Genomic DNA, 23,449 nt, shown 5'->3' on the forward strand with positions numbered 1-23,449 from the left:
GCCAGATTTTGAGCGGCCGTTTAAACTGGAGGTAGACTGTAGTGATGAGTCTCTACCACTAGGAGACTGTAGTGATGAGTCTCTACCACTAGGAGGAGACTGTAGTGATGAGGCTCTACCTCTAGGAGGAGACTGTAGTGATGAGTCTCTACCACTAGGAGGAGACTCTAGTGATGAGACTCTACCACTAGGAGACTGTAGTGATGAGGCTCTACCACTAGGAGGAGACTGTAGTGATGAGACTCTACCACTAGGAGGAGACTGTAGTGATGAGTCTCTACCACTAGGAGGAGACTGTAGTGATGAGTCTCTACCACTAGGAGGAGACTGTAGTGATGAGACTCTACCACTAGGAGGAGACTGTAGTGATGAGACTCTACCACTAGGAGGAGACTGTAGTGATGAGGCTCTACCACTAGGAGACTGTAGTGATGAGACTCTACCACTAGGAGACTGTGGTGATGAGGCTCTACCACTAGGCGGAGACTGTAGTGATGAGACTCTACCACTAGGAGGAGACTGTAGTGATGAGGCTCTACCACTAGGAGACTGTAGTGATGAGACTCTACCACTAGGCGGAGACTGTAGTGATGAGACTCTACCACTAGGAGGAGACTGTAGTGATGAGGCTCTACCACTAGGAGACTGTAGTGATGAGACTCTACCACTAGGAGACTGTAGTGATGAGACTCTACCACTAGGAGGACACTGTAGTGATGAGTCTCTACCCCTAAGAGGAGACTGTAGTGATGAGGCTCTACCACTAGGAGGAGACTGTAGTGATGAGGCTCCAAAAACACCCAAAATACGGCCTTTTCGAGACATGAAATTGTGTCATTCCGAACTTTATCCGCAACGTTATCTTCCCTTTTGCGCGACTCATGCCGTTTCCAGCTGTTCCATTCTCTGTGTAGCCTGCTGCTACAGGTAACTGCCAAAATAAAGGAAACACCAACATAAAGTGTCTTAATAGGGCGTTGGGCCACCACGAGCCAGAACAGCTTCAATGCACCTTGGCATAGATTGTACAAGTGTCTGGAACTTCCTGGGTGGAAGCACTCCATGCTTTCAATATACTTTGCAACCCTCATTTAGTGTTTTGTTTATTTTGGCAGTTACCTGAAGAATGGACGAAGAGGTAAATGGAATATAAATTTTTGAATGGCACAATTTCATGTGTACAATATCTAAAGACCTGCATCACTATACTGAGAGCTTTGCCGTTTCTAAAACAACATTTTGGGGTGTTTGAGCCTTTGTTCATGTTTGTTCATGTTACACAACGAGGAAGTGATTTTCTGGTTGGGGAAAGTTTCTCAAAAACATGCGAAATCACACAAAAGGTGTCTGGACCCTTCTATAACATGCCATTTACACAGTGCTTGACTTGGACAGGAGTTCACCGGAGCGGAGTGCCGGCACCTCAAAATCTTCTACTGCTTGAGGTCCTGTTCCTCTTATAGAATTTTGGCTCAAAAGTATTGTGGCACTCCTGCACCTAAATATAAACAGTACCGGCACCCAAAATGAGTACCAGCACCTATTTCAGTCCAAGTCAAGAACTGCATTTACAGTGCATTTAACAGTCATGTTAACACATACAGTGCATTGGAAAGTATTCAGACCCCTTCCTCCACGTTGTTACGTTACAGCCTTATTCTAAAACGGATCTAAATGTATGCTCATCAATCTACACAAAATACCCCATAATGACCAAGCGAAAACAGGTTTTTAGACATTTTTGCAAATGTATTACAAATAAAAAATGGAAAAAAACATTTACATAAGTATTCAGACCCTTTGCTATGAGACTCGAAATTGAGCTCAGGTGCATCCTGTTTCCATTGATCACCCTTGAGATGATTCTACAACTTGGAGTCCACCTGTGGTAAAATCAACTGATTGGACATGATTTGGAAAGGCACACACCTGTCTATATAAGGTCCCACAGTTGACAGTGCATGTCAGAGCAAAAACCAAGCCATGAGGTCGAAGGAATTGTCCATAGAGCCCCCGAGACAGGATTGTGTCGAGGGTACCAAAACATTTCTGCAGCATTGAAGGTCCCCAAGAACACAGTGGCCTCCATCATTCTTACATGGAAGAAGTTTGGAATTACCAAGACTCTTCCTAGAGCTGGCCGCCCGACCAAACTCGGGGAAGAAGGGCCTTGGTCAGGGAGGTGACCAAGAACCCGATGGTCACTCTGACAGAGTTCCAGAGTTCCTCTGTGGAGATGGGAGAACCTTCCAGAAGGACAACCATATCTGCAGCACTCCACCAATTAGGCCTTTATGGTAGAGTGGCCAGATGGAAGCCACTCCTCAGTAAAAGGCACATGACAGCCCGCTTGGAGTTTGCCAAAAGGCACCTAAAGGACTCTCAGACCATAAAAAACAAGATTATCTGGTCCCCATCCAACCTGACAGAGCTTGAGAGGATCTGCAGAGAAGGATGGGAGAAACTCCCCAAATATAGGTGTGCCAAGCTTGTAGCGTCATACCCAAGAAGACTTGAGGCTGTAGTCGATGCCAAAGGTGTAAAGGGTCTGAATACTTATGTAAATGTGATTTCATTTTAAACATTTTCATTTGCAAAGATTTCAAAAAACGTGTTTTTGCTTTGTCATTATGGGGTATTGTGTGTAGATTGATGAGGGAAAAAAAAAACTATTTAATCCATTTGCTTTGGAATGGGGTATTGTGTGTAGGTTGATGAGATTTTTAAAAAATGTAATCCATTTTAGAATAAGGCTGTAACATAATGTGGAAAAAGGGAAGTGGTCTGAATACTTTCCGAATGCACTGTATGTGTGTGTATATATATATATATATATATATATATACACACACACACACACACACACACACACACACAGTGCATTTGCAATGTATTCAGACCCCTTCCCTTTTCCACATTATGTTACAGCCTTAATCTAAAATGGATTACTTTTTTTTTTTTATCTCATCAACCTACACACAATACCCCATTCCAAAGCAATTTGAATGGGAGAGAAAAACGACTCGCACACACTAATTCAAAGCAACAATATTTGAGTGAGAGGCTGTTTTAAAACTCTGCAGCTGCAATAAAAACATATTTACAATAACAAAAAATAAGGTGATCCCGAAAGCCAGATGGAGATGGGTAAATTAGACGTGCATTCGGTGCTTATATTACTGTACCATAGGCTATGCTGTAGCAAACGTAGGCCTATCTGTCACAAGAATAAAAGTTACCATGAGATGATAGGTCTACATGCATTGTGAACTGCGCTCCATACTGAGATGGGCTGTCTGTCCCCACCATGAGCGTTAATGATTGATCATGCAGAGATCAGAGAGAAGGCCATAGAGAAGCCAGATTTAGACATCACATATAATTTAACAGTTCCATTTCGCACCATGCTGTTGATATCATTTATTATAATTTACCGGTTTCTCACAGTTATTTATCCCGGGAAAAGGGAGTGGTTTCCTGCCATTCAACCCTACTGTTACCTTTGTGTACTACTATATGTGTAGTACTCTGCTAGAAACAGCAGGGGGCAGCTGACTACTCTATACCTGGGTTTCCAACCTTTCCCTGCAAGAGAGCTACTTTTTAAAATGTTGCTGAGCTACAAAAAAAATTATAACTTTCAAATAGGCACATTCTTCTCTCCCCCGGGTCCTTAGTGTACAAGAGAAAGTCGTGCACGGTTTTCTGTCAATATACCTGGTAAAATAATGGTTAATAAACAACTAAGGGGAGCCCTATAAAATCTGTGTTTTTCCTCCAAAAAACACAGTTTTAGGCTGGACTACCTGTTCCGGTCGAAATTGTGTGTGTGTGTGTTCTTACCCGGTGGGTACCCTGGACTACCCGTTTGGTAGAGGTTGGGTGTGTGTGTGTTCTTACCTGGTGGGTACCCTGGACTACCCGTTTGGTAGAGGTTGGGTGTGTGTGTGTTCTTACCTGGTGGGTACCCTGGACTACCCGTTTGGTAGAGGTTGGGTGTGTGTGTGTTCTTACCCGGTGGGTACCCTGGACTACCCGTTTGGTAGAGGTTGGGTGTGTGTGTGTTCTTACCCGGTGGGTACCCTGGACTACCCGTTTGGTAGAGGTTGGGTGTGTGTGTGTTCTTACCTGGTGGGTACCCTGGACTACCCGTTTGGTAGAGGTTGGGTGTGTGTGTGTTCTTACCCGGTGGGTACCCTGGACTACCCGCTTTGGTAGAGGTTGGGTGTGTGTGTGTTCTTACCCGGTGGGTACCCTGGACTACACGTTTGGTAGAGGTTGGGTGTGTGTGTGTTCTTACCTGGTGGGTACCCTGGACTACCCGTTTGGTAGAGGTTGGGTGTGTGTGTGTGTTCTTACCTGGTGGGTACCCTGGACTACCCGTTTGGTAGAGGTTGGGTGTGTGTGTGTTCTTACCCGGTGGGTACCCTGGACTACCCGTTTGGTAGAGGTTGGGTGTGTGTGTGTTCTTACCCGGTGGGTACCCTGGACTACCCGTTTGGTAGAGGTTGGGTGTGTGTGTGTTCTTACCCGGTGGGTACCCTGGACTACCCGTTTGGTAGAGGTTGGGTGTGTGTGTGTTCTTACCCGGTGGGTACCCCTGGACTACCCGTTTGGTAGAGGTTGGGTGTGTGTGTGTTCTTACCCGGTGGGTACCCTGGACTACCCGTTTGGTAGAGGTTGGGTGTGTGTGTGTTCTTACCCGGTGGGTACCCTGGACTACCCGTTTGGTAGAGGTTGGGTGTGTGTGTGTTCTTACCCGGTGGGTACCCTGGACTACCCGTTTGGTAGAGGTTGTGTGTGTGTGTTCTTACCCGGTGGGTACCCTGGACTACCCGTTTGGTAGAGGTTGTGTGTGTGTGTGTTCTTACCCGGTGGGTACCCTGGACTACCCGTTTGGTAGAGGTTGTGTGTGTGTGTGTTCTTACCCGGTGGGTACCCTGGACTACCCGTTTGGTAGAGGTTGGGTGTGTAGGTGGGAGCAGCAGTGGGGTAACCTCCTGGGTAGCCTACAGACACAGGACAAGAGAGAGTCTTAAGGAACGTGCGAACATCCGAAACAGTTTGAAACAGTTCATATACGATGACAATTTGGTGACGTTTTTCTTCGATTTAGTCTTCGGCTAGGGTTTTTTCGGCTGTTCGTGAACACCATTTTTTTTTCTTGAGGCAAGCCGAAGTTCGGCAGACGAAGTCCATGCCCCTTCGTCAGTGATTGGTCAACAGTATGGATTCTTCAATGAAGTGTTTGTTGTCATTCATCGATACTTGATACAATACTGCACCAAACATCTTAGATGTCTAAGATTAATTACATATTTCTTGATTTATCTTAGATTGATTCTGACTATTTTGAGGAAGTGTTACTGGGTATGTTGTTGGTATGGCGTCTCAAGGAGGATAAAACACAAATATTGACTTTTTTTCCCAAGCGAATGTATTTTAAGGGCGTATGGGAGATGTTCACTTCCCCTCGCTGAGTTCAGCTAGAAGCAAACCAAACCTATGTATGCGGACACAACACACACACTGGCATACAACACACTCTGGGGTGAACACAACACACACACACACTGGCATACAACACACTCTGGGGTGAACACAACACACATGTTGAATAGTGTCTGTTCTGTTATCACACCAGGATAATACAGTTCTGTTCTGTTATCACACCAGGATAATACAGTTCTGTTCTGTTATCACACCAGGATAATACAGTTCTGTTCTGTTATCACACCAGGATAATACAGTTCTGTTCTGTTATCACACCAGGATAATACAGTTCTGTTCTGTTATCACACCAGGATAATACAGTTCTGTTCTGTTATCACTAGGGGTGTAACGATTCGTTTTAACAACGATTCGATTTGTATCACGATTCGTGGTTGTCGATACGATTCAAGGACGATATTGGTTCATTTAGAACGATACGATCCGAAACGATTCAGTGACTTGAAATCGATTCAGTAACCTTTTAGCCAAAAATTCAACCAGTGTGACTGAAATAAATACCTGGATACTGGACAGTGCAGGTGAAGTTTCCTAGATTCCTGTTTCTTGTAAGGACCGCAATGGTGGCTTGATAATTTCTCGCTCGTCGGCTTCTCCTCTGTCGTCCGCCATGCTATGTTTTGTTGTCTTTGCGCCTTTGCGCTGCTGCTGGCGCGATGACGTCACGGATAGGCAGACTGAATCGAGTAATGTTTAAAGCCTTTATCATTAAAAGTGCTAAGAAAAAACATCCATATAAAGTCTGACGTGCTTAAATCCAATGGGTTATTTCCTAGTATCGATACAATCGATTTATTACATTTTAAAACGATGTTAGATCGATATATGTTGTCCAAAAGGCCAACTCGCCGAGCACAGATCGATGTAGTTGGATCATAGGAATATAAATCGATACATCGATGTAGTAGATGGATCGTTACACCCCTAGTTATCACACCAGGATAATACAGTTCTGTTCTGTTATCACACCAGGATAATACAGTTATGTTCTGTTATCACACCAGGATAATACAGTTCTGTTCTGTTATCACACCAGGATAATACAGTTCTGTTCTGTTATCACACCAGGATAATACAGTTCTGTTCTGTTATCACACCAGGATAATACAGTTCTGTTCTGTTATCACACCAGGATAATACAGTTCTGTTCTGTTATCACACCAGGATAATACAGTTCTGTTCTGTTATCACACCAGGATAATACAGTTCTGTTCTGTTATCACACCAGGATAATACAGTTCTGTTCTGTTATCACACCAGGATAATACAGTTCTGTTCTGTTATCACACCAGGATAATACAGTTCTGTTCTGGCTGTTAATCTGTCTTCATTACAAGGTGTTTCACACAACCAGAGACAAGACTGTGTGTTAACCCAGTGTGTGTTTCACACAACCAGACAACTGGGACCAGACTGTGTGTTAACCGTGTGTGTGTGTGTAATGACAAGAGGAGGATAATCGTCTCACCAATTAGCAGACATTACAACCCCCACTCTACACACTAACGTTTAGAGTTTATGTCTTTTCAGTGATTACGCTGTGTGGCAGGAAGGTGAGAAATGAGAGGGATGGAGAGAAGGAGGGAATGAGGAAGAGAGAGCGAGATGGAGGAAGATGGAGAGAGAGAGAGAGTGTGAATGAGGGAAATAGACACAGAAGAACAGGAAGAGAGGAAGAGGAGGGATGTTGAGGGGAAGCATGACACACAGGTCACATCCATGTTGCTGTGTGTGTGTGTGTGTGTGTGTGTGTAAATGGAGGTGACAGCTGTGTGATTGGGGACAGTCATACATTCTGATAGATGTCACACTCTGTCTCATCACACTGTGATATACAGGCCCTGTCATAACACCCCTGTTATAGTGAATGGTATCATCACACTGTGATATACAGGCCCTGTCATAACATCCCTGTAATAATGAATGACTGTCATACTATCTCCAAAGTCAGTCTCCAAACCATCAAATGGTGTATCGGAGACTGATAGATCTGAAGGGGCCCCTTCCTGACCGTCTGCTGTCGGCGTAGGGATTAGGGGCGTAAACGATTAAACGTTAAAACTCTTAAACAAAATTGGGATCCTTAATGTTAAATAATTTTTCCCTTATTAAAATCCCATTAACTTTATGCAAAGAGTCAATATTTGCAGTGTTGACCCTTCTTTTTCAAGACCTCTGCAATCCGCCCTGGCATGCTGTCAATTAACCTCTGGGCCACATCCTGACTGATGGCAGCCCATTCTTGCATAATCAATGCTTGGAGTTTGTCAGAATTTTTGGTTTTTGGTTTGTCCACCCACCTCTTGAGGATCGACCACAAGTTCTCAATGTGATTAAGGTCTGGGGAGTTTCCTGGCCATGGACCCAAAATGTTGATGTTTTGTTCCCCGAGCCACTTAGTTATCACTTTTGCCTTATGGCAAGGTGCTCCATCATGCTGGAAAAGGCATTGGTCGTCACCAAACTGTTCTTGGATGGTTGGGAGAAGTTGCTCTCGGAAGATGTGTTGGTACCATTCTTTATTCATTACTTATACATTTTAGTCATTTAGCAGACACTCTTATGGCTGTGTTCTTAGGCAAAATTGTGAGTGAGCCCACTCCCTTGGCTGAGAAGCAACCCCACACATGAATGGTCTCAGGATGCTTTACTGTTGGCATGACACAGGACTGATGGTAGCGCTCACCTTGTCTTCTCCGGACAAGCTTTTTTCCGGATGCCCCAAACAATCGGAAAGGGGATTCATCAGAAAAAATGACTTTACCCCAGTCCTCAGCAGTCCAATCCCTGTACCCTTTGAAGAATATCAGTCTGTCCCTGATGTTTTTCCTGGAGAGAAGTGGCTTCCTCGCTGCCCTTCTTGACACCAGGCCATCCTCCAAAAGTCTTCGCCTCACTGTGCGTGCAGATGCACTCACACCTGCCTGCTGCCATTCCTGAGCAAGCTCTGCACTGGTGGTGCCCCGATCCTGCAGCTGAATCAACTTTAGGAGACGGTCCTGGCGATTGCTGGACTTTCTTGGGTGCCCTGACACCTTCTTCACAACAAATGAACCTCTCTCCTTGAAGTTGTTGATGATCCGATAAATGGTTGATTTAGGTGCAATCATACTAGCAGCAATATCCTTGCCTGTGAAGCCCTTTTTGTGCAAAGCAATGATGACGGCACGTGTTTCCTTGCAGGTAACCATGGTTAACAGAAGAAGAACAATGATTTCAAGCACCACCCTCCTTTTAAAGCTTCCAGTCTGCTATTCTAACTCAATCAGCATGACAGAGTGATCTCCAGCCTTGTCCTCGTCAACACTCTCACCTGTGTTAACGAGAGAATCACTGACATGATGTCAGCTGGTCCTTTTGTGGCAGGGCTGAAATGCAGTGGAAATGGTTTTTGGGGATTAAGTTAATTTTCATGGCAAAGAGGGACTTTGCAATTAATTGCAATTCATCTGATCACTCTTCATGACATTCTGGAGTATATGCAAATTGCAAACATCAAAACTGAGGCAGCAGACTTTGCGAAAATTAGTATTTGTGTCATTCTCAAAACTTTTGACCACGACTGTACAATATCCTAGCCTATTCTTTGATGACAGGCCCTGCTTTACAGAAGTAGCAAGACTTTACAAGCCAAGATATTGCGAAACACAGCATCCCATTGCGAGATACAGCTTTTGATTCCAGATAGATAGTCAGAACCATGCACTAGGCCTGTCTGCCTGATGGCCGACCTACCTATACTGCGCCCCTCCCCTCTCTCTCCGTCCCTCGCTAGCTCGCTATGAAAGATGCAAGTGTTTTGAGTTCTCGGAAGTACGGCAACTAATCAGTCTCCTCCGTTCCAAAAATACTGAATCTTAGGAGTTGATTCCTACCGGAAGATGTGTTTTCGTTCTACCAAATATCTTGGTAATAGGGCTGACCCCATTTAGTCGACTGGTGGATTGTTTGGTCGCCCGAGATTTCTATAGTCGAGCAGTAGCATAATAAAATATATATATATATATACAGTACCAGTCAAAAGTTTTAGAACACCTACTCATTCAAAGTTTTTTCTTTATTTTTACTATTTTCTACATTGTAGAATAATAGTGAAGACATCAAAACTATGAAATAACACATATGGAATCATGTAGTAACCAAAAAAGGGTTAAACAAATCAAAATATATTTTATATTTGAGATTCTTCAAAAAGCCACCCTTTGCCTGGATGACAGCTTTGCACACTCTTGGCATTCTCTCAACCAGCTTCATGAGGTAGTCACCTGGAATGCATTTCAATTAACAGGTGTGCCTTCTTAAAAGTTAATTTGTGGAATTTATTTCCTTCTTAATGCGTTTGAGCCAATCAGTTGTGTTGTGACAAGGTAGGGGGGGTTTACAGAAGATTTCTCTATTTGGGAAAAGACCAAGTCCATATTATGGCAAGAACAGCTCAAATAAGCAAAGAGAAACGACATTCCATCATTACTTTAAGACATGAAGGTCAGTCAATACGGAACATTTCAAGAACTTTGAAAGTTTCTTCAAGTGCAGTCGCAAAAACCATCAAGAGCTATGATGAAACTGGCTCTCATGAGGACCGCGCCACAGGAATGGAAGACCCAGAGTTACCTCTGTTGCAGAGGATAAGTTCATTAGAGTTACCAGCCTTCTGAAATTGCAGCCCAGATAAATGCTTCACAGAGTTCAAGTAACAGACACATCTCAACATCAACTGTTCAGAGGAGACTGTGTGAATCAGGCCTTCGTGGTTGAATTGCTGCAAAGAAACCACTACTAAAGGACACCAATAAGAAGAAGAGACTTGCTTCTTGGGCCAAGAAACACGAGCAATGGACATTAGACCGGTGGAAATTTGTCCTTTGGTCTGATGAGTCCAAATTTGAGATTTTCGGTTCCAACCGTCGTGTCTTTGTGAGACGCAGAGTAGGTGAACGGATGATCTCCGCATGTGTGGTTCCCACCATGAAGCATGGAGGAGGTGGTGTGATGGTGCTTTGCTGGACAGTGTCTGTGATATATTTAGAATTCAAGGCACACTTAACCAGCATGGCTACCACAGCATTCTGTAGCGATACGCCATCCCATCTGGTTTGCGCTTAGTGGGACTATCATTTGTTTTTCAACAGGACAATGACCCAAAACACACCTCCAGGCTGTGTAAGGGCTATTTGACCAAGAAGGAGAGTGATGGAGTGCTGCATCAGATGACCTGGCCTCCACAATCACCCGACCTCAACCCAATTGAGATGGTTTGGGATGAGTGGACCGCAGAGTGAAGGAAAAGCAGCCAACAAGTGCTCAGCGTAAGTGGGAATTCCTTCAAGACTGTTGGAAAACCATTCCTCATGAAGCTGGTTGAGAGAATGCCAAGAGTGTGCAAAGCTGTCATCAAGGCAAAGGGTGGCTACTTTGAAGAATCTAAAATTTTAAATAGAAAACTGTAAAAATAAAGAAAAACCCTTGAATGAGTAGATGTGTCCAAATTTTCGACAGGTACTGTAAGTATTCAGACCTTTTACTCAGTACTTTGTTGAAGCACCTTTGGCAGCGATTACAGCCTCGAGTTTTCTTGGGTATGAGGCTACAATTTTGGCACACCTGTATTTGGGAGTTTCTCCCATTCTTCTCTGAAGATCCTCTCAAGCTCTGTCAGGTTGGATGGGGAGCGTCACTGCACAACTATTTTCAGGTCTCTCCAGAGATGTTCGATCGGGTTCAAGTCCGGCCTCTGCCTGGGCCACTCAAAGACATTCAGATACTGTCCGGAAGCCACTCCTGCATTGTTTTAGCTGTGTGCTTAGGGTCGTTGTCCTGTTGGAAGGTGAACCTTCGCCCCAGTGTGAGGTCCTGAGTGCTCTAGAACAGGTTTTCATCAAGGATCTCTCTGTACTTTGCTCCGTTCATCTTTGCCTCGATCCCGAGTAGGCTCCCAGTCCCTGCCGCTGAAAAACATCCCCACAGCATGATGCTGCCACCACCATGCTTCACCGTAGGGATGGTGCCAGGTTTCCTCCAGATGTGACGCTTGGCATTCAGGCCAAAGAGTTCAATATTGGTTTCTTCAGACAAGAGAATCTGAGGAGTGGCTTCCGTCTGGCCACTCTACCATAAAGGCCTAATTGGTGGAGTGCTGCAGAGATGGTTGTCCTTCTGGAAGGTTCTCCCATCTCCACAGAGGAACTCTGGAACTCTGTCAGAGTGACCATCGGGTTCTTGGTCACCTCCCTGACCAAGGCCCTTCTTCCCCGATTGCTCAGTTTGGTCGGGCGGCCAGCTCTAGGAAGAGTCTTGGTAATTCCAAACTTCTTCCATGTAAGAATGATGGAGGCCACTGTGTTCTTGGGGACCTTCAATGCTGCAGAAATGTTTTGGTACCCTTCCCCAGATCTGTGCCTCGACACAATCCTGTCTCGGAGCTCTATGGACAATTCCTTCGACCTCATGGCTTGGTTTTTGCTCTGACATGCACTGTCAACTGTGGGACCTTATATAGACAGGTGTGTGCCTTTCCAAATCATGTCCAATCAATTGAATTTATCACAGGTGGACTTCAATCAAGTTGTAGAAACATTTCAAGGATGATCAATGGAAACAGGATGCACCTGAGCTCAATTTCGAGTCTCATAGCAAAGGGTCTGAATACTTATGTAATAAGGTATCTGTTTTTTATATTTAATACATTTGCTAAAATTTGGGTTATTGTGTGTAGATTGTTGAGGAAATTGTTTTATTTAATAGATTTTAGAATAAGGCTGTAACGTAACAAAATGTGGAAAAAGTAAAGGGGTCTAAATACTTTCTGAAGGCACTGTATATATATATATATATATATATAGAGATATATATATATATATATATATATAAAATAATGGTGTACAAGACACCTGTCTGATTCGAGCCTGTCTGAGTGGACCCCAGCTTAATTAGTTCTATAATCAATAGCCTTTCTGTTAAATGTACCTGGCTTTATAAATCATCCATATATATCTACAGAAATAAGACAGATCCTGCTTCTGTTGTCTGTTTGAGTGTTTGTTTAATTGCCTACTGATTCTGGGACGACATGTCAAGAAAACAATTTCACAAATTCGGCTGTTTTTAATCTTTGCTTTGCTGTAATAAAAGGAGTTACAGTTTTTTTTTTTAAAAGTTAGAACAGCCTCTGATATTACTTACATATTTTTTTGTGTTGTTTGCACTGTTCCAAATTGTCAGAAAAATAATATTTATAATAATGATAATAATAATGCTCATTTTTCTTGATCTCCTTATTGTTATTATTACTATTAGTATTATTATTAGTAGGCTTAGTATAGAAGTATAGAAGCCTTGTATAACTACCATTGAGCTGTAGGCCTAAGAGTGCATCCTGTTTTATCTTAATACCGTAACTTACTTAGGCCTATATTTCAATACTTACATAGGCTACTGTATCAATCAATCATTCACTCATGTCATCACACAGCATATGAGTCATTCACGAATTGAAACGCAATCAAGCGTTTTAGTTTTAAAATAAAATAAAGCGAGCCTTGAATAATTAGCTTGAACAATAAATAAACCGTTACATTTCGGAAATTGCATTTACGAATGAACGCGACTGTTTTTAGTCTTTGGTGTAATAGGCTTAACAAAATAATGTTACAACAGACTCTCTGTGCTTATCATTTATTTACTTTTGTTTACTTTTGTTCCAAATGGTCAAAACAATGACATTGGAAACTAACAGCACCTGTTTGGCCCACATAATATGACGCAGCGCTTACGCCTTACCTTCTTTTTCTTCATCTCCAGTATTTTCAACAACTAGTCACATTTATTCCACACATCTGACTTCCCCTTTATGTCACGAGCAACCAGTAAATATTAATTTGTCACGTCCTCTGCATCCATTTTGCTGTCACGTGTTACGGTGTTCAGTGTTTGTTAATAACCAATGTATTTTTTTTACATTTACATTTTAGTCATTTAGCAGACGCTCTTATCCAGAGCGACTTACAGTTAGCGCATACATTATTTTATCGAACCCACAACCCTGGCGTTGCAAACGCCATGCTCTACCAACTGAGCTACATCCCCTGCCGGCCATTCCCTCCCCTACTCTGGACGACGCTGGGCCAATTGTGCGCCGCCCCATGGGTCTCCCGGTCGCGGCCGGCTACGACAGAGCCTGGATTCGAACCAGGATCTCTAGTGGCACAGCTAGCACTGCGATGCAGTGCCTTAGACCACTGCGCCACTCGGGAGTATTGATGTGATTATGATGTGCTATAGGTCAGGCCCTATTGTGACGGGATTCATTTTACTGGGGGAGGTCGGTAATGTCATTATGTGCACGAGCACAAAACACCACATCTGTCATTTTAGTCCCGTCCGAATCTGCCATGTCAGTCATTTTTACATGGCAGGCGAGTAACAATTCCAGGCAGAATAACCTCCTGGTTTTTGGCGAACTCCAAGGTCCTCTGATAATACTAGTCCCGTGCGAATCGTCATCCCTGTGTTTTGAGAGTCTGAGTTTGACAGGTGTTGCTTGTGGTTTGAGCAAGAAAACAATAACTGATTAGATAAATTGAACTAAGTGCTGAGCCTATATATGAATGGCCTACATGTAGCCTAGCAACGTACACAGTGAATGCTTTTGTTTATATGTTCTGTGCGTATAAATTGAATATTGCCAAATGCATCAGTAAAAAAATAGAGCCTATTTAATGCAACCCTTGCTGTTAAGATAGCAAAGCAGCATACAACTGACCTAAACGTTTGGAAATTATATGTTAACTTTCTCATCCATAGCCTTAAAAAACGCATCTCAAGGTTATTTGCACTGTTTAGCTCACATCTGAAGGCTGGGGGGCATTTAGGATGTATTGCAGACCGCTAAAATATCCTAATGAATATGATCACACTTCCTCAATTCAAATATTATGGCGACAAATAAGATGGTTTGGTATGGTTTAGAAACTTGCGAACCAAGCTCAAGTTATCAGTGTGGCCCTATCACCTGGAACTGTTGAAATACTGTATCTTCACGCTTCCTTCATAACTGTCAATTTATTTTTATTGAATTTTTTTGAATTACAGCGGGCCAGTTTTGAAATGAGGGATTTCGGTAACAGAACTTTTAATTCAGAAATGGTTGTAATTCTGAGCCTGGGCCTGGCCCGGCACAATCAAATTGCTGGTCGGACTCCCTCTAGTCATTTGTGTGTCTTAATGATTAATCAAACAGTGTGCTTAAAGCATCAGACAAGCTCAGTGAATATAGGTGATTTGATTAAAACACATAGGGATGTGTCAATATATGAAAAAATACAAGTTTTAAAATTTTGACCATTCGATTGGTTGAAAGAACACTCTTGGTAGACCAAGATTTTTTTTTAGTCAGGGACAGCCCTACTTGGTAAGTAACGGTATTTAACTAACTTTAAAGTACTTTTTTAGGAGAGAGTGGTCTGCGCACAGGCAGCTCAATATTTTTTGATTGACAGTTCCGGTCACTTAGTGATGGACTTCAGAAGCGGCATTCCTTTACAGTAAAATGTCTGTTCAGTAGCGCTTCGAAACCATCTCCAGAGAAGAGGAGGTTTTGTGTAGGCATTTAAAAAGCCATAGTGTTTTTCTTTTATTTATTTAACTAGGCAAGTCAGTTAAGAACAAATTCTTATTTACAATGACGGCCTACACCGGCCAAACCCGGACGACGCTGGGCCAATTGTGCGCCGCCCTATAGGACTCCCAATCACAGCCGGTTGTGATACAGCCTGGAATCGAACCAGGGGGTCTGTAGTGACGCCTCAAGCACTGAGACGCAGTGCCTTAGACCGCTGCGCCACTCGGGAGCGGTCTCAGACAAACAAACATGCCGTAGCCGATGCGCTTTCAAGGGTAATTTATTTTCTATTTATTTTTATTTAACCTTTATTTAACCAGGTAAGCCAGTTGAGAACATGTTCTCATTTACAACTGCGACCTGGCCAAGATAAAGCAAAGCAGTGCGATAAAAACAACAACACAGAGTTACATATGGGGTAAACAAAACATAAAGTTAGAAATACAACAGAAAATATATATACAGTGTGTGCGAATGTAGTAAGTTATGGAGGTAAGGCAATAAATATGACTGCGGTAGATAGAACATTGTCCGGCCCTAGCTGTCACACACGTAATAGGACCATTATTCTGCATTGTGAATTGATGTGGAATTGTATGATTTTTTTTCTTATAGTTTAAATGGAAAACCGATAGAAAATGGCAGTTTAACCGTTAAGCTAAATTCCTTGTAGGGATCCAGCAGGACACATCTTAGACCAGACAGATCTGTTTCATTCTGTCATTTCTGTCTACCGTTAGCTAGCCCATTCACTTGAGTTTGATTAGAGGGTGTTGATTGTTGTGTGGGAGCAAGGTAATATGTAATAATAATAAGGTAATATGTGTCTCACCTGTGTAGGCCATGTTCTTGGGGTTACCGTAGGGAGCTCCAGGCTGAACAGGACTGTAGACAGGATTCATACTGCTGGATAATCTGTTCTTACTGAGGAGGAGAGAGTGAGGGAGAGCGAGAGACAGGGGATAGAGAGAGACAGGGGATAGGGGGAGAGAGAGAGAGAGACAGGGGATAGGGGGAGAGAGAGAGACAGGGGATAGGGGAGAGAGAGAGAGACAGGGGAGAGAGAGAGAGAGAGAGACAGGGGATAGGGGGAGGGAGAGAGAGAGAGACCGGGGATAGGGGGGAGAGAGAGAGAGACCGGGGATAGGGAGAGAGAGAGAGAGAGAGAGAGAGAGAGAGAGAGAGAGGGAGAGAGAGGGAGAGAGGGAGAGAGAGGGAGACAGGGGATAGGGAGAGAGAGAGACAGGGGATAGAGGGAGGGAGAGAGAGAGAGACCGGGGATAGGGGGGAGAGAGAGAGAGAGGGAGAGAGAGAGAGAGAGAGAGAGAGAGAGAGAGAGAGAGAGAGAGAGAGAGAGAGAGGGGATAGGGAGACAGAGAGACAGGGGATAGAGGGAGAGAGACGGGATGGGGGAGAGAGAGAGAGAAAGAGAGAGGGGATAGGGAGAGAGAGAGAGAGAGAGAGAGAGAGAGAGAGAGAGAGAGAGAGAGGGGGGGGATAGAGGGAGAGAGAGAGAGAGAGGGGATAGAGAGAGAGAGAGAGACCGGGGATAGGGGGAGAGAGGGAGAGAGAGACAGGGGATAGAGGGAGAGAGAGAGAGAGATGAGAGACAGGGGATAGAGAGAGAGAGAGACAGGGGATAGGGGGAGAGAGAGAGAGAGAGAGAGAGGATAGAGAGAGAGAGAGACAGGGGATAGGGGGAGAGAGAGAGAGAGAGAGAGAGGATAGAGGGAGAGAGAGAGACAGGGGATAGGGGGAGAGAGAGAGACCGGGGATGGGGGGGAACATATTAGAGCATATAGAAGAAAAAGATACTTAGTCAAAAACAACAGGACAAACCCAGTCTCTTTCTCAGATAATCTACATTCATAAAGAGGAGATGAACAGAGCGAAACATACCGTTTATAACACACCCTTTTCTCATCATGTGTGTACTTACCTCTTCCTACTGCGTAGGTCATACTGGTGTGAGAGTCTGGTTAGTACCTGTCCATACCTCGTGTGTGTCTGGTTGGTGCATAGAAACTACGAGCTGGTGTGTGTGTTGTACATCTTGTGTGTGTCACTAGTAGTACCACTTGTGAGTGTCTTGTGTCTGTGTGTATTGTAACTCGTGTGTGTGTGTGTGTGTGTCGTACCTCTTGTGCGTGTCTGGTTGGTACATGAAACTGTATTTGTCAGTGGGGTGCCCGCTCGCCATTCTCGCTGTATGCAAATGAGGAAGAGGTGGGAGTGGATATGCAAATCTGAAATTAAAACAGCGACAGATCATGATTATAATGAACACAGACAAGAAAAACACGGCAAAGCAAGTCAGCACATCAATCACAGTCACGGTAGAGGTGTGTGTTGGTTTATGTTGGGGGGATCTTATGCTGAACGGTTGTACTGATGTGTGTGTGTGTGTGTGTGTGTGTGTTTATGGTTGCTCGTGGTAGGATGGTTGTATTAATTGATTTGAATGTACACTGAGGGTACAAAACATTATGAACACCTGCTCTTTCCATGATAGATTAACCAGGTGAATCCAAGTGAAAAGCTATGATCCCTTATTGATGTCACTTGTTAAATCCACTTAAATCAGTGTAGATGAAGGGGAGGAGACAGGTTAAAGGAGGATTTTTAAGCCTTGAGATAATTGAGACATGGATTGTGTATGTGTGCCATTCAGAGGGTGAATGGGCAAGACAAAAGAGTTAAGTGCCTTTGAACGAGGTATGGTAGTAGGTGCCAGGCACACTGGTTTGAGTGTGTCAAGAACTGCAATGCTGCTGGGTTTTTCACGCTCAACAGTTTCCCATGTGTATCAAGAATGGTCCACCACCCAAAGCACATCCAGCCAACTTGACACAACTGTGGGAAACATTGGAGCCTTCGAACACCTTATAGAGTCCATGCCCCGACAAAGTGAGGCTGTTCTGAGGGGGTGCAGCTCATACCCTGTGTTCTTAATGTTTTGTACACTCAGTGTATATGTCTCTCTCTCTCTGTGTGTGTGTGTGTGTGTTGTGTGTGTGTGTGTGTGTGTGTGTCCATGCAATGCACACCAGCAAAACAAAGTAGGCAGCAAAGCAAACACACCACCAGCCACTGAGAAGGCACAAACAGAGAGAGAGAGAGGAAGAGAGAGGAGAGAGAGAGGGAGAGAGAGGGAGAGAGGAGAGAGAGAGAGAGAGAGAGAGAGAGAGAGAGAGAGAGAGAGAGAGAGAGGCAGAGGGAGGGAGAGGCAGAGGAAGAGAGAGGGAGAGAGGGAGAGAGAGGAAGAGAGAGAGAGAGAGAGAGAGAGAGAGAGAGAGAGAGAGAGGCAGAGAGAGAGAGAGAGGGAGAGGCAGAGAGAGAGGAAGAGAGCGAGAGAGAGAGAGAGAGAGAGAGAGAGAGAGAGAGAGAGAGAGAGAGAGAGAGAGAGAGAGAGAGAGAGGCAGAGAGAGAGAGAGAGAGGCAGAGAGAGAGAGAGAGAGGCAGAGAGAGAGAGGCAGAGAGAGAGAGAGAGAGGCAGAGAGAGGGAGGGAGAGGCAGAGAGAGAGAGAGAGAGGCAGAGAGAGGGAGGGAGAGGCAGAGAGAGGGAGATGCAGAGAGAGAGAGAGAGAGAGAGAGAGAGAGAGAGAGAGAAGGAGAGAGAGAGGGAGAGGCAGAGAGAGGGAGAGAGGAAGAGAGAGGCAGAGAGAGAGAGAGAGAGAGAGAGGCAGAGGGAGGGAGAGGCAGAGGAAGAGAGAGGGAGAGAGGGAGAGAGGGAGAGAGAGGAAGAGAGAGAGAGAGAGAGAGAGAGAGAGAGAGAGAGAGAGAGAGAGAGAGAGAGAGAGAGAGAGAGAGAGAGAGAGAGAGAGAGAGAGAGAGGCAGAGAGAGGGAGGGAGAGGCAGAGAGAGGGAGATGCAGAGAGAGAGAGAGAGAGAGAGAGAGAGAGAGAGAGAGAGAGAGAGAGAGAGAGAGAGGAAGAGAGAGAGAGGAAGAGAGCGAGGAAGAGAGGAAGAGAGCGAGGAAGAGAGAGAGAGAGGGAGAGGCAGAGAGAGGGAGAGAGAGGGAGAGGAAGAGAGAGGAAGAGAAAGAGAGAGAGAGAGAGGCAGAGAGCGAGAGAGAGAGAGAGGGAGAGGCAGAGAGAGAGAGAGAGAGAGTATAGGGATTTGCCACCAAGCAATGGATCAATACACAGATGAGCTAATCACAGCAAATGTGTTGAGAGTCAAGTGAGTGTGTGCGCCAGTCAGTCAGTGTGGTGCTCTGATTTGCGTGTGCCCATCTGTATTATACTGCTGTGTGTAGACTGCGTACATGTTACTTAGTGTTGAATCAGTGTGTGTGTGTCCTGCTCTGTGTCTGATCAATCAGGCCTTGACAGGATCACCTCGTGCTGCTGATAGAAAATGAAGGTGCCCCCATGAGCTCTACATCCCTCCATCTCTCTCTCCCTCCTTCCTTTCATTCTCTGCCTCGCTAGTAGGGTTCTATACTTATTAGGGTTAGGGTTCTATACTTAGCAGGGTTAGGGTTCTATACTTATTAGGGTTAGGGTTCTATACTTAGCAGGGTTAGGGTTCTATACTTATTAGGGTTAGGGTTCTATACTTAGCAGGGTTAGGGTTCTATACTTAGCAGGGTTAGGGTTCTATACTTAGCAGGGTTAGGGTTCTATACTTATTAGGGTTAGGGTTCTATACTTATTAGGGTTAGGGTTCTATACTTAGTAGGGTTAGGGTTCTATACTTAGCAGGGTTAGGGTTCTATACTCAGCAGGGTTAGGGTTCTATACTTAGCAGGGTTAGGGTTCTATACTTATTAGGGTTAGGGTTCTATACTTAGCAGGGTTAGGGTTCTATACTTATTAGGGTTAGGGTTCTATACTTAGCAGGGTTAGGGTTCTATACTTAGTAGGGTTAGGGTTCTATACTTAGCAGGGTTAGGGTTCTATACTTATTAGGGTTAGGGTTCTATACTTAGCAGGGTTAGGGTTCTATACTTAGCAGGGTTAGGGTTCTATACTTAGTAGGGTTAGGGTTCTATACTTAGCAGGGTTAGGGTTCTATACTTAGCAGGGTTAGGGTTCTATACTTATTAGGGTTAGGGTTCTATACTTAGTAGGGTTAGGGTTCTATACTTAGCAGGGTTAGGGTTCTATACTCAGCAGGGTTAGGGTTCTATACTTAGCAGGGTTAGGGTTCTATACTTAGCAGGGTTAGGGTTCTATACTTAGTAGGGTTAGGGTTCTATACTTAGCAGGGTTAGGGTTCTATACTTAGCAGGGTTAGGGTTCTATACTTAGCAGGGTTAGGGTTCTATACTTAGCAGGGTTAGGGTTCTATACTTAGCAGGGTTTGGGTTCTATACTTAGCAGGGTTAGGGTTCTATACTTAGCAGGGTTAGGGTTCTATACTTAGCAGGGTTAGGGTTCTATACTTGGCAGGGTTAGGGTTCTATACTTGGCAGGGTTAGGGTTCTATACCTAGCAGGGTTAGGGTTCTATACTTAGCAGGGTTAGGGTTCTATACTCAGCAGGGTCAGGGTTCTATACTCAGCAGGGTCAGGGTTCTATACTTAGCAGGGTTAGGGTTCTATACTTAGCAGGGTTAGGGTTCTATACTTAGCAGGGTTAGGGTTCTATACTTAGCAGGGTTAGGGTTCTATACTTAGCAGGGTTAGGGTTCTATACTTAGCAGGGTTAGGGTTCTATACTTAGCAGGGTTAGGGTTCTATACTTAGTAGGGTTAGGGTTCTATACTTAGCAGGGTTAGGGTTCTATACTTAGCAGGGTTAGGGTTCTATACTTAGCAGGGTTAGGGTTCTATATTTTCAATAGGCATATGGTGTTGCAATGTGAACATGTTCAAATGCACAGTGTTGTGGGGATATTTTGCGTTATTGAGTTATGGGAAAACATTTGTTTTAAATTAATGCATCAAAATTTGGGGGGCCGATACTCACCATCAACAGACAATGACATTCACACTTAAGCAAACCTCCTTGTTGAGGAATGTGACCATTTTTCTTAAATTGCTTGTAAATAGAGGTTTTTATTATTTTGCATTTGTATAGGTTGTAAATGTTTTATAATGTGTGTCCATGCAGGGCTCCCTTACAAAACAGGCCTCGTCTCAATGGGATTTAAAAATAACATACAAAAATAACATCTACTGGTTTAAACACTGAATGTGAGGGACTGGAGTTCCATCTGCCCTCACTGCAGGCCACTGACACACAGTACCGTTAATGAGGCCGTTGAGGAAACCCTCTAAACACTGGCACACAGTACCGTTAATGAGGCTGTTGAGGAAACCCTCTATAGACACTGGCAGCTGGAGACACTCAACATTAGGCCCATCTCGGTCCCTCTCTCTCTCCACTGTTCTCTGCCTCTCGTCTCTCCTACCGCCCTATACTGCCCCAGGCAGACACATACCCTGAGGCTCCATCCAGGCAGAGAGCAGACACATCACAAGCCTACAGGATAACATGCACACAAGACAGTAGCCTGCAACATGTACTGATCCATTTTCCATCTCCTCTCCAACAACTCTCACTCCTTTCTTCATATTCACTCTCAATCCTTCCCCTCTTTCCCAGAGAGAGAGGCAGAGAGATGCAGAGAGAGGGGGGTGGAGAGAGAGAGAGAGGGAGAGAGAGGGGGGTGGCGGGAGAGGCAGAGAGAGGGGGGTGGAGGGAGAGGCAGAGAGGGGGGGTGGAGAGAGAGGCAGAGAGAGGGGGTGGAGGGAGAGGCAGAGAGAGGGGGGTGGAGAGAGAGGCAGAGAGAGGGGGGTGGAGAGAGAGGCAGAGAGAGGAGAGGCAGAGAGAGGGGGTGGAGGGAGAGGCAGAGAGAGGGGGGGTGGAGGGAGAGGCAGAGAGAGGGGGTGGAGGGAGAGGCAGAGAGAGGGGGGTGGAGAGAGAGGCAGAGAGAGGGGGGGTGGAGGGAGAGACAGAGAGAGGGGGGTGGAGGGAGAGGCAGAGAGAGGGGGGGTGGAGGGAGAGGCAGAGAGAGGGGGGGTGGAGAGAGAGGCAGAGAGAGGGGGGGTGGAGAGAGAGGCAGAGAGAGGGGGGGGGAGAGAGAGGCAGAGAGAGGGGGTGGAGAGAGGCAGAGAGAGGGGGGTGTAGGGAGAGGCAGAGAGAGTGGGGGGTGGAGAGAGAGGCAGAGAGAGGAGAGGCAGAGAGAGGGGGGTGGAGGGAGAGGCAGAGAGAGGGGGGGGGAGAGAGAGGCAGAGAGAGGAGAGGCAGAGAGAGGGGGGTGGAGGGAGAGGCAGAGAGAGGGGGGTGGAGGGAGAGAGGTCGGGTGGAGGAAGAGGCAGAGAGAGGGGGGGTGGAGGAGAGAGGCGGGGGTGGAGGGAGAGGCAGAGAGAGGGGGGTGGAGAGAGAGGCAGAGAGAGGGGGGGGTGGAGGGAGAGGCAGAGAGAGTGGGGGGGTGGAGGGAGAGGCAGAGAGAGTGGGGGGGTGGAGGGAGAGGCAGAGAGAGGGGGGTGGAGGGAGAGGCAGAGAGAGAGAGAGAGAGAGAGAGAAGAGAGAGAGAGAGAGAGAGGGGGGTGGAGAGAGAGGCAGAGAGAGGGGTGGAGGGAGAGGCAGAGAGAGTGGGGGTGGAGGGAGAGGCAGAGAGAGGGGGGGTGGAGGGAGAGGCAGAGAGAGTGGGGGGTGGAGGGAGAGGCAGAGAGAGGGGGGTGGAGGGAGAGGCAGAGAGAGGGGGTGGAGGGAGAGGCAGAGAGAGAGAGAGAGAGAGGGGGGGTGGAGGGAGAGGCAGAGAGAGGTGGGGTGGAGAGAGAGAGAGGCAGAGAGAGAGAGGCAAAGAGAGAGGGGGTGGAGGGAGAGAGAGGGGGGCTGGAGAGAGGCAGAGAGAGAGAGAGAGCGGAGAGAGGGGGTGGAGGGAGAGAGAGGGGGGTGGAGAGAGGCAGAGAGAGAGAGAGAGAGGCGGAGAGAGGGGGGGTGGAAGGAGAGGCAGATAGAGAGGGGGTGGAGGGAGAGAGAGGGGGGGTGGAGAGAGGGAGGGTGGAGAGAGAGAGGGGGGGTGGAGAGAGAGGCAGAGAGTGGGGGTGTTACCTCAGTTGGTAGAGCATGGCGTTTGCAACGCCAGGGTTGTGGGTCACTGGGGGCCAGTATGAAAAAATGTAATAAAATAGAAAATAAAAGAACAAATAAAATGTATGCACTCACTAACTGTAAGTCTCTCTGGATAAGAGCTTCTGCTAAATGACTAAAATGTAAAATGGGTGGAGAGAGGCAGAGGGAGGGGGGGGAGGGAGAGAGAAATGTACTATCTACTTCACTTGCTTTGGCAATGTAAACATATGTTTCCCATGCTAATTAAAGCCCCTTATATTGAAATTGAGAGAGAGAATTAATAAGGCCAG

General features: G+C 45.6%; 1 protein-coding gene across 3 annotated transcripts in view; it reads right to left on the minus strand.

Moving 5' to 3' along the window:
* LOC121567831 (protein FAM168A) overlaps window positions 1-23,449 on the minus strand; it is a 42,940-nt gene that overhangs the window by 9,818 nt on the left and 9,673 nt on the right. For 2 of the 3 annotated variants that reach the window (XM_041878148.2, XM_041878149.2), the window contains exons 2-4: window positions 17,269-17,376; window positions 15,963-16,054; window positions 4,929-5,009 (exon numbers count right to left, since the gene is read on the minus strand). In XM_041878148.2, coding sequence (XP_041734082.1) covers window positions 4,929-5,009; window positions 15,963-16,054; window positions 17,269-17,330 — 235 coding nt within the window. In that variant the 5' untranslated portion in view covers window positions 17,331-17,376. The remainder of the gene's footprint in view (window positions 1-4,928; window positions 5,010-15,962; window positions 16,055-17,268; window positions 17,377-23,449) is intronic. The other variant, XM_041878150.2, reaches the window with a different exon arrangement.

This window comes from Coregonus clupeaformis, chromosome 25 (genome assembly GCF_020615455.1).
Source record: "Coregonus clupeaformis isolate EN_2021a chromosome 25, ASM2061545v1, whole genome shotgun sequence".
Lineage (NCBI taxonomy): Eukaryota > Metazoa > Chordata > Actinopteri > Salmoniformes > Salmonidae > Coregonus > Coregonus clupeaformis.